Genomic DNA, 14,922 nt, shown 5'->3' with positions numbered 1-14,922 from the left:
CTCGAAATTACTGGACAGTTGGACACAGCAGCCACCCCTCTCTCTTGGTAAGATGCCTCCGGCCCCACAACTCAGGAATCAATATTGCCAGAGGGCCCATGCGACCGACCAGAGGATTTGATAAAGATAAAGAATTTTGGAGGGGCTCGCTTCGGGCGGCCTCGGCACCGATGGAGATGTGAGCGGAGGCTTCAGAGGTGCCACGGTGGGTGGTTTGCTCGAAACTTTGAGAGACCGGTGGGGAGGTCGGTGCTGTCGGACCCGACGAAGTCTGCGACTGCTGGAGCCGTCGTGGATGGCCTCGGCCTTGGATCCTGGACCTGCAAAACGGAAAGCAAATACAAATAGCCGATGGGGGTTCAGGAGTTTTTTACCGCGGGAGTTCCGGTTTTTTTTTTTTTTTTTTGTAGGAGCTGCTACGAAATTTTCAACGTGAAGTTCGGCTCCATTATTCGGTTTATCAGTACGGGAGTTTTGAGTTTTGTACGAGAGCTCTTGGACTTTGTTTGGCTCTTTTTATTATCTAGCTTAGCTCCGCACACTCTCGATCTCCGCTTGGATGCTCAAGAATCTGTGATCCTGTGAAAAGGAGCTAAAATAGAATGATAAATGAAGTCTGACTTTTTTTACCATAAAGATCCCTGAATCAATGGAGTGCCTCCCTCTTGAGGTTGTTGTCATTGACTCTATTTGGCTGGGTCCCGCGACATCCTTTCTTTTCTATCCGGACGTTATAGTCTCCTTCTTAATTTAGCTCTGGATATAGATCTCCTTCTTTGTTTGAATTTTACACCAAAAATTAAATTTTAAAATATAAATAAAATAATAAAATAATTCAGAATTTTAAGATCATTTGAATTATCAGCCTCCTGATTTTGAGTTCGATTTGGATGATTTAAAAGGCATTGATCAATTTCGAGATGATTAGATCTGGTCGGCATCGATTGATTTGTGGATGACCAGCTTATCTCGACGATTTGAAGACAATTAGATTTAATCGACTTCGATCAATTTATAGTAGTGTGATGAAATTCTTTCTATTGATTGCTTTTTTCCGTAAACAAATTTGAACCTTTTCTTTAGCACCATTTATTGATGCAGAATTTCATTTTGAGATCAGATCAGTTGGAATTGGACGACAACGACAGGTCGACGATGACGGTAAAACCTACAAAAAAAATTTGTGACAACAAAAAAGAAGGAGCAAGCATGTAAAAAAAGAGGAGATTTCATACTTTGAGAGTCTCCTGTAAGCCTTTATTTATAAGTGGAAGCAGAGGAGCCGTAAGAAGAAATAGAATCAGGCGATTGGCCTGATCTTGTTGAACCAAATACTTCTGTTGTCTTTTTCTTTATTAAGAGAGATATATTTGTTATTTCTTATCTCATCAAGAATATTAGATTCAAGGAGAAAATCCAATATTGATCATGCTTTATTTGGAAAAATATGGTCCTTATTTATTTTGTGGTGAGATTTGAGGATCTACGAGAGTCAATCTTTCCTCGTAGGCTTTCACATCTTCGGTCAAAATGAAATTACCCCCAATAATTTTATCTTCTATCTCCTTTATTATGAGTTCAATATATCACCTTTAGCCAGACACCTCCATAATTTTCAATAACCTAATATTGGAGTTCTACTTTTTCAAATTTCAGAAAATATCGTACCACTACTTTTAAAATATACCCCATTTATGATGTAACAATCGATAAAAAAATTTTTCCCCCATAAGTTCTTGAGTGTGTTAGAACTGATTAATATTAAATTAATCATATCTATTAGGGTTTAAATCTTCCACGTTGCTACACTATTGAACTGAGGGGAATATAGAGGGGTGGTCACATGAATGATCCAATGTTATTGGTAGAATGGGATCAGGTCATTTGAGATACAATCACCATCTTAATTTAAAAAATTTCATGGGTTGGGCTTCTACTTTGACTGTAAAAATTATAAACCTATTTAGAACTTTATCCTTAAATTTGATTAGGTATATAAAAATTAGAAAAGTATTCTCATACAGTCATGGTTACCTCGGGAAGTTGATAGAGGCATATACATCCCTATGAACTGAATTAAGAAGATTTGAATTCTTATACACAAGCCTAAAATTCTTTCGGGTACTCAGCATATATACAAATTTCACATTTAAACTATCTTAATTAGGAATGAGATTTAATTTTGTTATGAGATTTCACATGACCAAGACTATCATGCTATATACCGAAAGATTTAAGCATAAGGATAATAAAATGATCTTTATTCACATTATTAAAAAGTACATTTAGTTTCAACAAACCCTCTGATATAAACCATCTCTGCAAACTCATTATTACGGGTGATTCCAAGTTTACTAGATTCTACAATTTTGTAGCCTTTAGATATTAGAGGAGATCTGTTGATCAAGTTTCTCCTAATATTAGGTATACAACACTTGGTGAAGGATTTTTTTTTTTTTTTTGAAATCATATCCAGGTCTACTCATCCTTTTCTTAGCACTTATGTTGCTAAATTGTTCCCAAGCACTACACATCCACATGATTCTTGAAAAGTGAAGATCGAAATAAATATGAAGATTAGCTCTAGAATCAAATTGCCAAGCATAAAATGAAAAGATAAAGTTTACAAATGGAGTGGCATCCAACCTCAAAGAAGGTCCGGCACTATCTTCAATCATTTTAACCTAAGGTTCATGTATGTTGGCACTTTCTTCGATATTCTAAACGTGTGGTAGGAATTCATTATGACATGGTCGGTTCTTCGGCACATGAAGTAGAAGGGCTCCTTTTTGCTTCTTTGGATTTTGACTTGGAGTTTATTTGATCGATTTTTGTTTTGAGGGGGTTTAGGGAAAAGATTCTAGTTTAAACAATTTTGGAAGTTCTTTTTGAAGTTTTCCCCTCTAGGTTTGAATTGGCCTTGATTTAAGAGTGTAGGATAAAATTTGGTTAGATTAATCTTGGGTCCATACTTCTGTTGTGCTTAAGCTTAAGTCGGTGTTCTTTCTTCGATCCTAACAAAGTTAATAAATCTTATGAGCGCTAAATTCTTTTACCTATGACTTAGCTATCAGAAGTTGTCCAATATGGATAGAGGAAAAGAGTTAGTTAAGACTTGAACCTAATAACTACTAGAAGATTTGCATCCAGATTATTTAGCTTCCAAAGGAGACCTTAGAATTCATGAACCTAGACACTGATAGGCTTGGAATCCTCCATGCATACTTCTAGAATTGGGATATGGTAAACTAATTTAGACTAGTATCATCTATTCCATATTCTCTAGGGCATCTCGTAGTTACTTAACAACATTGGTGGGAAGATAACCATCATAGAGGGAATCAAATAGGGTGCTAAGAATCTTATGGTGATAATGAAATTCTATTTTCTAAAGGGTTTTTGATTGGAAAATGGAGCAGTTATTTTTTAGGAACTAGTGGTGCAAGTTGTTTGAGAATTTGACAAAGATAAAGATATTGGATCAAATTGTTTGATGACTTAGATTGGTCCATAAGTGGTCAACTAATATCTCCACTTGGCTTTGTCATCTTCTGACAAACGAGTCGCAACAGTTTGAGCTTGATTGAACTATGTTTGTCAAGAGAAGCCACTTTATGACACGTGTGTTGATTAGTGGATTCTGCAAATGCAAGGTTTAATCCTAATTTATTTAAGTATTTAATTAATTGCTTCCAATAATAGGGCACTAAAGTTTAAAATTCAAAATTTAAATGTAGTAAATATATTAACTAAAAAAATCAAACAATGAAAAGGTAATAACAATACTAAATAAATGGTATACTAAATAATTATATTAAATGAAAGCAATTATTCTTAACAAATATGCAGGAGGAATTAAGTGCTTCAGTCCACTTGAAAGTGTAGATTTTAAAATTTTAAAATAGAGAATTGATAATAATTGAAACACAATAAAATATATTTATGACATTTTTTTAAACAATATATTAAATATATATGAAATATACTAAAATTATTTTAGTCTAAGTTTCAAAATAAGGAAACAATTTTAGTACCCAAACTAATAAATTCAATTTTACAGGATTTTCAGAGTAGATGAAATAATTGGAGATCTTTTTTAGAAATTTCTGCACTATTTTCAAAGCAGCAGAAGTAAGGATTTTGTTTTGAAATTTGATTTAATGATTTATAAATGAAAAAATTTCAAAACAATAGATTTAAGAATTCTTTGTTTAGAAAAACTGCATTAAAATTTTTTGCACAACTTTTAGAGTAGTAAGTTTTCTTGGATTTTGGTTTTGAAGATCGATTTGCAAAAGCCAACGGGTGTTTAAAATTGATTGAACCTTTTTTTTATTTTCTGATCAACTTGGTGTTTGAAAGAAAGCTAGAAAAAGTTTTAGCAATTTTTTATAATAAAAAATTATTTAATCAAAATAAACAATTACAATTTTCAGCACAAATATGAAATAACAAATATAATCTGAAAATTACATGCAATTACTAACAATTATCCAAGAAATATATTCTTGGATTGTTCCAAGTCCCAGCAAGATTCGAGCTTAGCATGGGTTTCCATTGTATCTAATCCAAAAGCTGCTCAAAAGTTTAGAATTTCTAAACTTTCCATACATACCTTCTTATATATTAGAATTTTTGTAAATATCTTTCTATAATCAATATTTATATGTATATCCTCATAAAATATTTATTTTAATTATATATATTTTTTTTCTTTTCTTTATATATGTGTTATCCGTATCAGCTAACATCTTTAAGAAAATAGTATTTAAAAAATAAAATTAAAATAACTAAAATATCTTTAATTGATAGATATACGAAAAAATATTTATAAAGATATACATGTAAATAATAACTTTACGAGAGTATTCATATAATTTTATATATTTAGGATGGTATACATATTAAAAAAATTCTTAGAAGAGAGCAATTGGAAAGAGAGAGAGAGATCAAGGAAGTCAAGGGAATGGTTTTTGATTTTAGACAAGAGAATGAAATAAAGAGATTAAGAGAGATTGGAAAATTCTTAAAGGCAGAGGGAACAGAGTTATGTTGAGCAGAAAAAGGTGATTGCATGCAAAAGAGGATGTTCAACAAATTGAATAATTTTTAGTGAGAGCCATTAAGATATTACCTACTTTAGAGATGAAAAGATAATTACATATATTTAATTAATTTTTAATTTAAATGCACATAATTTTGGCTAACTGTAGTAATTGAATCATTGTGATAGGAGTATTCAAGAATAATATTTTGTAAGGGTGTGCATATAAATATCAATTTTAAAAAATTATTTATATAAATTTTAATATTTAGGAGGATGTGGATGTAAAAATTTAATTTTTTTTATATAAACACTTTCTTAAATATATAAAATTATACAAATATATTTGTAAAGTTGTTATTTGTATATATACTCTTATAAATATTTTTTTTACATATCCATCTATTAAAAATATTTTAATTATTTTAATTTTAAATTATTAATTTTTTAATGAGGTTAAATGATATAAATAATCTGAAAAAAAATAATATATATATATATATATATATATATATATATATTTTTTGAAAAAAATATTTATGTATATTTGAGAACATAAATGGAAGAACTCCTGCATATGTATTAAAGATTACTAAACGTTTATCAAATAAAATAATAAAAATATTAGTACACGTAAGTACTAAATCCGTATTACCAAACAGCCGTCATGACGTACAGGGCCGAAAACACGACGGCGAGTGGTGACTTCCCGCGGCCGAATTCCTCCGTGGCCCCACAACAATGTGACCGCAGGACAGGGGTCGTATCTTCGGCAAAAGTGAAGGATTCACGTTCCTTCGCATGAATCCACCGTTGGATCGCTCAATAGTTTCTTCATGATCTGTGCAGGCTCTGATATCCGTGTGGGGCGCGATCGAATTTCGCGGAAGAAGACCAAAATAAAACCCGAACCGGTAACGCGATCCGGAGTTTTTTTTTGAAGATATCTCACACGCTTCCTCCCCCCACGCGCCAAACGGCCTCCGAAGATTACGCTTCTTCGTGCTGCGCCGATTCGGATTCGATTTCAGAGAGACTTCGAAGACTCCACGAACGCCGCGAGAGAAGCAAACCCGCCTCGCAGATGCTTAAACCCTAGACCTCGAGTCGGAGATGAGGTTCCCAAAGAAGGCGACGGAGGACGACCCCCGCCACCGGCCGGCGGCAGCCACGCCGCCGCCGCACTCGGCGGCCGGGAGGCGGAAGGGCACGACGAGCCGGCCGTGGTTGGTCGTCTCGGACTCTGGGCGGTCGTGTCTCGAGGAGGTGGGGAAGCACTCGATCATGCGGCGGACGGGGCTTCCGGCGCGGGATCTGCGGATCCTGGATCCCCTGCTATCCTACCCGTCGACGATTCTGGGGAGGGAAAGGGCTATCGTGGTCAATCTGGAGCACATCAAGGCCATCATCACAGCCACCGAGGTGCTCATCCCCAACTCCAGGGACCCTATGGTCGCCCCCTTCGTCCACGATCTCCAGTCCCGGGTCTCCAGCCCCTCAGGCGCTCCTCACCAGGTAGTGATGGTGATCTGCTTTGGAAATACTGACCTTGGTTAGTTTAATGGATATGGAAAACGGGATGCTAAGGTTGTTAGTTATTTCTCAAAGACATTTGTTTTGAATTTCCAGCTAAATTAAATGCTAGTAATAGTTTAAATAAGTATTTCAGATTAAATGCTACAGTTTGGAAGTATTTATAGAAAGTTATGATTTTTATATTGCTTTTCGGGTTTTTACTCTTCGTAATATTTGTAGGAAGCTGGATTTATTAAACTCTAAAGAATACGCATTTTTCTTTTTTTTCTTTTCCTTTTTCTTATGGAAAGGGAGGGAAACCCACCCGATTTCGTGGTGAATTTCGATGCGTACTTGTTCTCTGTTGCATGCAACTGGTTATTTTATTTAAGAAACTATTGCCAAGATTTTTTTTTTTTTTTAAATTTTTAACTAAAGGAGCGTATGAATAGTTCCAGCTAAAGCTTCGTGACTACCCATGATCCAGAATTTGTTTCCGCTACCATTTTGCTTTTATAAATTTTGACCAATAACCTTGTGCTTATCATAAAATGATTTAGTCTGTGAAGGCTCCAGAATCCAGTGGTAAGGTGTTAGCCTTTGAGTTCAGAGCACTTGAACTCTGCCTTGAATCTGTTTGTAGGTGCCTTGAAGCTGAGGTATGCATTTTTCCCTTTTACTTGAGATGAAAGTTAGGGGATTTTTACAGCCCTTTTGTCGAATCTTGCTGATATATGCTTTGCCTAATATGTGAAGTGCGTCATGGGGTTCATTATGTTGTTTTGTTACCAGATCCGATCATATTTGCTAGTGCATGATGTATCATTTTCTGCTTTGATGCATTTAGAACTCTCGCTTTGTATAGCTACAATTTAGAATGTTTATTTTCTCTACCCATTATAATATTCCAACAACAACAACAAGATGAATAATTAAAACTCTGACCCGACTATTTTGGATTGTTAGATGTAATTTTTTCTAAAATTGTTTTCTAAGTTCTACCTGTGCTAGTCGCCCCTATGCACACGTGTATGCATGTGTACGTACATGCATGCACCATTCTTTGACACTTTTTTTTAGTAGCAGTCCTATAATCCTTTAATATACCCATTCCTTACCCCATCTTTTTGGTTTTATAAACAATTCACCTCAGCGTTCTCATATATCCTACCTACCGTTTATGAGCTTAGAGGCTTGCATTGTTGCCTCAAACTCTAATTTATGCAAAATTATGGACCTTATTATTCTCTTAGGAAATTCCATCATATGTTTCTTTTTTGTTGAAAAGGTTCGCTCATATGTTTCAAAAGCATGGATTGATTACATGACCTCGACATGCCTGCTCACCCCATCCACACAACTCTATCTCTATAAATCTTTTTCTATGTCTCTTTTTATAGAATTAGTCCCAACATAACAGCAATCCATTTTTCATGCCAAACATATTATGTATGCTTGTCTTTGCTTTATTTGTATTTCCAGTAATTGTTTATATGCTGTTAGTTTCACTTTTTTTTTCACCAAAGCTTACCAAATAATTTATCGTGGTACTCTACTATATGCTTTCTCTCAGTCATTATATAGCATAAAAGTTAAAGCTTAAGCTTTATCAGTCTCTCAGTAGTTGTAACGTACAAATTCTCATTTCATTTCTTGCTGGAAGCCAAATGTTTGAATGTTTCCACTAAATAAAAGATATGGAATTCTAAGCTAAGAAGATTTCAGAGTCAATAAGATCTAGTAAAAATTGTCACCTAGAGGCCTTCAATTTTTTTGGAGGCGTAGACTGTAAATAAGCATGATTTGATTACCAAGATTTGCAAAATTAAACCTTTCCTCTTGTTTCATTTCTAAAGACCTGCAACTTCTTTAGCTAATAGCTAAATCTAGCTGTATGTTGTTTAGATCTTGACACAGGTTACAGTATAAACTACAATGCAAAATACAACAAATGGTGAGCTTCATTTATTTAAGCTATAATTAGATTTTGGCTTGGGGCCCAGACTATAATCATGAAAATACTGATACTTTAATATTTAAATGCCCTTTACAAGCTGTTTAGAAGCTTCAATAAAAATATTCAGGTCAGTCAGCGCTTATTTTAACCTCACCCAAATTCCTCTAACCTGTACAAACAAGTAGACACAGTATATGCTTATGCATGCATCATGGGTGTTTGCAGCATGCATCTTATGATTGCATCCTTTTGTTATCTGTCATTAACATGGAATAATAAATTTTTATGTAGTGCAATAAAAACATTTCATTTTTTTTCTTTACTATTTTTTGATATGTTTCTTTACCATTTCTAGTTTCATAAGGGCTTCATTTTCATCTTATTTTCTGAAATTCACATATGCAACTTCTATCCATGAACTCAGCAAACCTCTACATGTCTTCTCATATTAATTCATTCATATCAGACACTGACCTTGGAGCAAGAAGCTTATCCAGCATTGGATGAATTGACTTCAAAAATCTGTACCCTCAACCTTGAACATGTTAGACATATCAAGAGTCGCTTGGTTGCCATATCAGGACGTGTGCAGAAGGTGAGAAGTTAAAGCTACAGAGTTACTTGCAACACAAACAGTACAGCAAACTTCTTATAACAGTTCATAACTATAACTCACCATTTAATGAGTTATATTTGTCGGATGTGAAGATGTCTTTTTTTAGTTAAGTTCAAAAAACTGGGTGTGTTTAGTAGTTCTTTCATACCACAATTTTGTTACTGGGCATCCGTGTCTACTTTCCTGCATATTCTTTTCTGGCCCTTAGATTAGAGTTTTAATATACTTTACCCTCTTTTCACACTTTAGAGTTATATGTTACTAAATGCTAATAACATCTGTTTTAATAGGTAAGGGATGAGCTAGAACACTTACTGGATGATGATATGGATATGGCTGAGATGTGCTTAACAGAGAAGCTTGGTTATCAGTATAATGGTGAATCTTTGTCAGGAGTTGAAGTAGACAATGGTGCATCTCAACTGGAGGAGGATAGGTAAGCTTTGTTATTATCTTCAGATAAAAGCAGCAGTAAAAAAATCAAGAATTTAAAGCATGCTTTTCTTAATATCTTGTAGATATTACAAGCGATTATTCGAGCTGCTTTTTCAATAGCTAAGTCCATCAAATACAAACCTGAAAATAACTATTGCATTCCGCAAATCATAAGCTTGTCCCAAATGGTACCACTGAGAAACTGTGAATTATTGCGATGAACAAAATGGTTCAGATTGTTTTTTTGAATGAAATATAATATCTAGACCATATTGATGTGAACAATGTTGATAGAATGTCATGAAGCAACTGTTCTGGTGTTTACATATGTAAACAAGTTTATTCATTATCCATTGTGATGTCATCAAGGTTAATCGCACATCAACTTTGTGAATATATTATACAATCTGTACATATTTTTGTCACTTTCTAATAATTCATAGAAATCCTAAGTAAAATGGTAACATGATTGGTTAGCATCCACTTATTTCAGTTGATTGATTTTACTAAATAACAATAGTGATTTTGTCTTTGATTATCTGTTAGGTTGTGGATTGCTTTTAGTCTACCACCATTAATTCACTATATGACTTCTCCTGTTTCACTGATACTATCGTATGTGCATGCAAAATGCATGTCAAAAGAAAAGGAATAACACTGAATTATAGGTCAATTAGTGTCCAGTTTTTAGTCTTGTGCAGTAAGTTGTGAAGGAGAATCACTGACAAGAAATAACTTCAAGATCAAATTAATGAGGAAACAAGAAAATGTTAAAAGATAATTCTTCAGGATTTAGTTTATTTTCTTCCTTCACATATGACATCATCACAGTCATAGCAAATCTTTTTTTTTTTTATTTACAAATAACTTAAAGATGTGGGAATTAAGTAATGAGTAGTTAGAAGAAAAACCATGTTGAATGAAATGGCTATCTCCAAAGCTCTCAGATTAGGCCTTTTTTATGGAAAATTATAGCAGAATTTAATGTTTATATTGAAACAATGTTAAGAACTGCAAAAGGAAAAAGAAACAAAATTCAAGATTTCTCTGATCTCTTCTATTGACTCCTTTTCATAGAAGTTGACAAAGAAAACGTGACACTAATCTTGAATTATTTCCTTGTTAAAATAAATGAAATAAGAATAATGTATATAAGTAGAAACCTAAGAAAATAAATTATGAATTAAGAGAATGAAAATATAAACAGGGCATGCATAGGTGTAAACATAGTTTCCTACTTCAAAGTTACAAAAAAAAAAAAGAAATGAAATAATGTCTTAAAAACCCAAATTAATGCTTGAGATGGGCTACTCCCACCTCATGTCTGATTCTTCCTCATGTATTTTATCAAAAAATTGCAGACCAGAAATCAATATATGAAAAACAAAAACATAAAAGGAGGCATAAATAAAATATATTGCATCCATCATTCCCCCTTCTTTCTCTTCAAAGGGAAGAAGAGGAGAAAAAATGAAATTTAAAAATGTGAAAACACTTGAGAAAGTTAGTTGATGATATCTTGGTTTGTTCTTATATTTCTACTTGAAATTATATTAAGAAGGGGAAAACTAGTAAGGCTTTAAAAAAGAAATTTCTTGGTATTTACTTCTATATTGATATTTATATTCGATATTATTTTTAATTTTCTCTTCATCATCCAATACTAATCCATTCTTTTTATACATAATGGGCGTTGTGCATGTTGGCATAGTAGTATAACTTATCCTGGGCTTACAGTCTCTAGAAAGTCCAACATAAATCAAACTCCATATGCTTCCGTGCATTGTGCTTCATGTGACATATCTCTCCAATAGAATCTCACCAACAGCAACTTGAACTCAAATGATGTTAGAGCCACAACAACTTGGCACTTAGGGAGTTCCCAGACAGGATTATCTGGCACCTTTTTCCCTACATACTAGTGTACCATTTCTATTTCACTAAGCCTTGGTTCACCCATATGTAAGTGAGTCTAAGTCTCCTTCTCTGATCAAACTAGCAATCTAACTAAACACTGTGAACTAAGACAGGTAAAACTGGCATAAAATATATCAATGAATATCCGAACATTCATCATCATTATCCTAGCCTCTTCTTGCCAAAATTGGATAAGATATGAAGCACAAATTAAAGTAGAGAAGTCTCAAGCTTTATTTTATATGTGCAGAGCAAACTAAAATGCGGACATGGTTAGTGAGTTGGGTCCATAGTGGGTAAGGAATTGGTGGATCTGATTAGTCTATATATCCTGGCACACCATATCCTCTATTGGAAATATGATAGCTTTTTAAAGACCTGGATGACCACCAGCCTGGCCGAGCCTATTCACACTAAGTAGGTCATAGAAGAGTGACTGTTATTTATCTACTTACAGGTATTGGTTAAGCCATTTTGCTATTTGGATCAGAATTTTGCTCTTGTTAGGTTAACCATGAAACAGGAGTGGATAAAAAGGTAAGTAATGCCTAATATGGCTAGCTGCACTCTTGCGTTGACCTTTTTGGCTGCTGGAGCAAGCCAGAGGGCAATAAGCCTGGACGAGACTACTTGAGTTGCAGATAGGACAAATATTGATGAACTGACAGTTGAATATTGCATTCTTTATATTGATATTTTTTGTTCCTCTATAAGGATAACAGCTTTGCTTCTCTTTTCACCTAATTCATGGTGACTAAATATTTTCTACGGTAGATCATTAGACCTAGTAATTTTAGCCATAATAAACAACAAATTTGCCTGAATGTTCAGTCTCCTGTTTGATTTTATTGGAATTGTTGGTTTTGGATTTAGCAATTCTTATAAAAATTTCTTTTAACTTTTTTATGATAGTTCTTGTAATGAATGTCTCAATATATGCCTTTCACCATGTAAAGGAAGTTTCTTGCATCAAATTATCTGTGTGTCTATCCAGGGATGAAGATTTTAAAAACGAGACAGACAGCAGCCATGGAAGCTTGGCTGCTTTTAAGCCAAACATTCAGGAGTTGGAGATGCTTCTAGAGGCTTACTTTGTGCAGATTGATGGCACTCTAAACAAATTATCCCATGTATGTAGCCTGTCTTTTTTCTTTCAATCTTTCAGTACCTTGGTACACTTACATTTCCCTACGAGTGGTTGATACAGCTATTACTGAGCTTTAAGAGGAAATATAGAAAGCAACTTGCAAGAACTATTATTGGTATTCTACCATAAGTTAAATACCTGAAATTTTTAAGTTCCAAAAAGACGCTGTAACGACCAACTTACCCCTGCAAAACTAGTGGTGCTAGAATAGTTGTTACAGAACTAATATTGTTGTCTCTATCTAAATCTAAACTAATATATAGTCAGAACTCCAGACATTCATCAGATGTTCCATGCATAACCTCACGTGCATTGCATGTAGCCTTGCACTGATCTACTAAGTAAAAGAGGCTATATCCTGCACATAATTTGTCTGCCTCTATTCATTCCAACTAAATAGTTTTTCTAAAAAAAATATTACTCATTCTGAAAATATTATTAGTTCGAAGATCCTTTGTTGAACTCAAAAATCAAGTAGACTTCCTAATTCATGTTTTCGTCCTTCTAATACATCAAGTTGGACATACTGCTGCGGTTTTTCTTCATGTAGACCACAACAACTATGAACACCGTTGATGCTTCGGATTGCAGTTACATGGGAACTTTCTGTAGTTTTGTTAGATAAAGTCACATTTTCCATTACTAAATTAACAGTTTCAACAGTAATTTTTATACCTTCCCTTTGGATTTCTGACTCTAATGTCTCCCCTATCTTAACATAGTTGAAGGAGTATGTGGACGATACAGAAGATTACATCAACATCATGTTAGATGAGAAACAGAATCAGCTGCTACAGATGGGAGTCACGCTCACCACTGCAACTGTTGTAGTCACTGCTGGCATTGTGGTTGTGAGTATATTTGGTATGAATATAGGTATTTCGCTATTTGATGTTGCAACCTTTTCCCAATTCTGGGAGACCACTTTTGGCACCATAGCTGGCTGTATTGTCCTGTATGTTTTAGCCATTGGGTTGGCCAAGAGAAGTGGACTGCTGCAATGATCGCAATTCTGAGTTCTAAGCATATAAAGCTGACATGGAAGATGCTTTACACTTGCAACCATGAGACCATTTTTGAAATTGCAGTAGTATGATAAACTGAAAAAACATGGTGAGACTGTGATGTTTTCTGCTGCATTGTTTTGATCCCATTTTGATGGTGCTCTTTATCTCAGTCCTATGATTGAGCATTCAATTTCAAAAAATTAATGAAATTATGATAATTCTTTTATTATTTGCTAATGATATTCTATTATATTTGGATGCTAAGATGCAACTTGTATGCATTTTTGGATGAACTTTATACCTAAGTTGGCTTGTGGATTGAAAATTTTGATTTTCCTAAGTCAAAACTATGTTCTAGTTTGGAAAGCGTGAGCCTTGGTGCAATGATAAGGTTGTTCTATTTGGACCTGAAGGTCATATGTTCAACATATGAAAATAGCCTTTTCAAATATAGTTGCAAGGCTACGTACATCTGACCCTCCCGGAATACTATAATGGTGAGAGTGTCATACACTGGGCTATCTTCTTTTTAAGCTATGAATTACAATCTAGTTTGGATCTGTATTGAGAGGGGCAAGTCTCTAGCTGGTATCCTTAATTGCAAACTTCATAAATTCCCTACAAAATATTTGTCTTCCATAGATAGGAGATACTTAAGAGAAGTGATTGGATATCTCCACTTGATAAAATGGAGAAAAAATTAGCTCGTTGGGCTTCAAAAACATTTTTGTTTGGTGGTAGGCTTCCTTTGGTATATTTAGTATTATCTAATCTACCCATCTATTACTTTTTGTTTTTTGGCATCTGGTTGGGTGACTAAGGTTTTAGAGAACAGATTAAAATAGGCATTCTTTTGGAAAGGGTCTCAGTTGGTGAAAGGATGATTCTGCCTCCCAGACTAGGATATGGTCTGCAAATCCAAAGATCAAGGTTATCTTAGTATAAAAAAAATCTTAGAGATCTTAACATGCACTGCTGCATAAATGGTGGTGGAAATTATTAAATCCATCTGATCATGTCAGGAAGAAGATTATTTTCTTTCTTCATTATGGAAAAGATATTTAGGATTCAAGCTTGCTTCCTAATGCTACTCAGGTTTGGAAAGAGTTTTGAGATCCAAAGGTTTTAGTGTAGCATTTCATTTTTGCGAGGAAATGAGGTTTCTACTTGGTTTTGGCTGGATAGATGTATTGGTGAATTACCTCATCGATTTATTTCCAGGATTACTTCTTGCTTCTGATGAAAATGCATCGGTTCTGCTGACTGGGAGATTGTGGATGGACA

General features: G+C 34.3%; 2 protein-coding genes across 4 annotated transcripts in view; both read left to right on the top strand.

The window, feature by feature from the left end:
• LOC105038051 (magnesium transporter MRS2-F-like) overlaps positions 1 to 1,403 on the top strand; it is a 33,348-nt gene extending 31,945 nt beyond the window's left edge. Inside the window, exon 7 of the mRNA XM_073250814.1 lies at positions 1,121 to 1,403. The gene's annotated coding sequence lies outside the window, so the exon portion shown is untranslated. The remainder of the gene's footprint in view (positions 1 to 1,120) is intronic.
• A 4,601-nt stretch (positions 1,404 to 6,004) lies between these two features.
• On the top strand, positions 6,005 to 13,867 carry LOC105038052 (magnesium transporter MRS2-F-like). Of its 3 annotated transcripts, none has more exons than XM_073250803.1 (6): positions 6,005 to 6,559; positions 7,129 to 7,218; positions 8,983 to 9,111; positions 9,423 to 9,568; positions 12,479 to 12,614; positions 13,354 to 13,867. In XM_073250803.1, the coding sequence occupies exons 1-6, from the start codon at positions 6,158 to 6,160 to the stop codon at positions 13,633 to 13,635; spliced, it is 1,185 nt and encodes a 394-aa protein (XP_073106904.1). In that variant the 5' UTR covers positions 6,005 to 6,157; the 3' UTR covers positions 13,636 to 13,867. The 3 variants fall into 3 exon arrangements, with proteins under 3 accessions (XP_073106904.1, XP_010912044.1, XP_073106907.1); XM_010913742.4 differs by having other exon boundaries at positions 7,120 to 7,218; XM_073250806.1 differs by lacking the exon at positions 7,129 to 7,218.
• Positions 13,868 to 14,922: the final 1,055 nt, after the last annotated feature.

This window comes from Elaeis guineensis, chromosome 1, assembly GCF_000442705.2.
Source record: "Elaeis guineensis isolate ETL-2024a chromosome 1, EG11, whole genome shotgun sequence".
NCBI lineage: Eukaryota > Viridiplantae > Streptophyta > Magnoliopsida > Arecales > Arecaceae > Elaeis > Elaeis guineensis.
The sequence above is the reverse complement of the archived record's forward strand: the minus strand, read 5'-3'. Positions and strand labels throughout refer to the sequence as shown.

What these genes read in the sequence shown, in the direction of transcription:
- LOC105038052 (XM_010913742.4), top strand. Translation starts at nt 6,158, where the DNA reads ATGAGGTTCCCAAAGAAGGCGACGGAGGACGACCCCCGCCACCGGCCG. An exon ending in CCTCAGGCGCTCCTCACCAG is followed by an intron (nt 6,560 to 7,119) that starts GTAGTGATGGTG and finishes AAAATGATTTAG; the next exon opens with TCTGTGAAGGCTCCAGAATC. An exon ending in TCTCAACTGGAGGAGGATAG is followed by an intron (nt 9,569 to 12,478) that starts GTAAGCTTTGTT and finishes GTGTCTATCCAG; the next exon opens with GGATGAAGATTTTAAAAACG.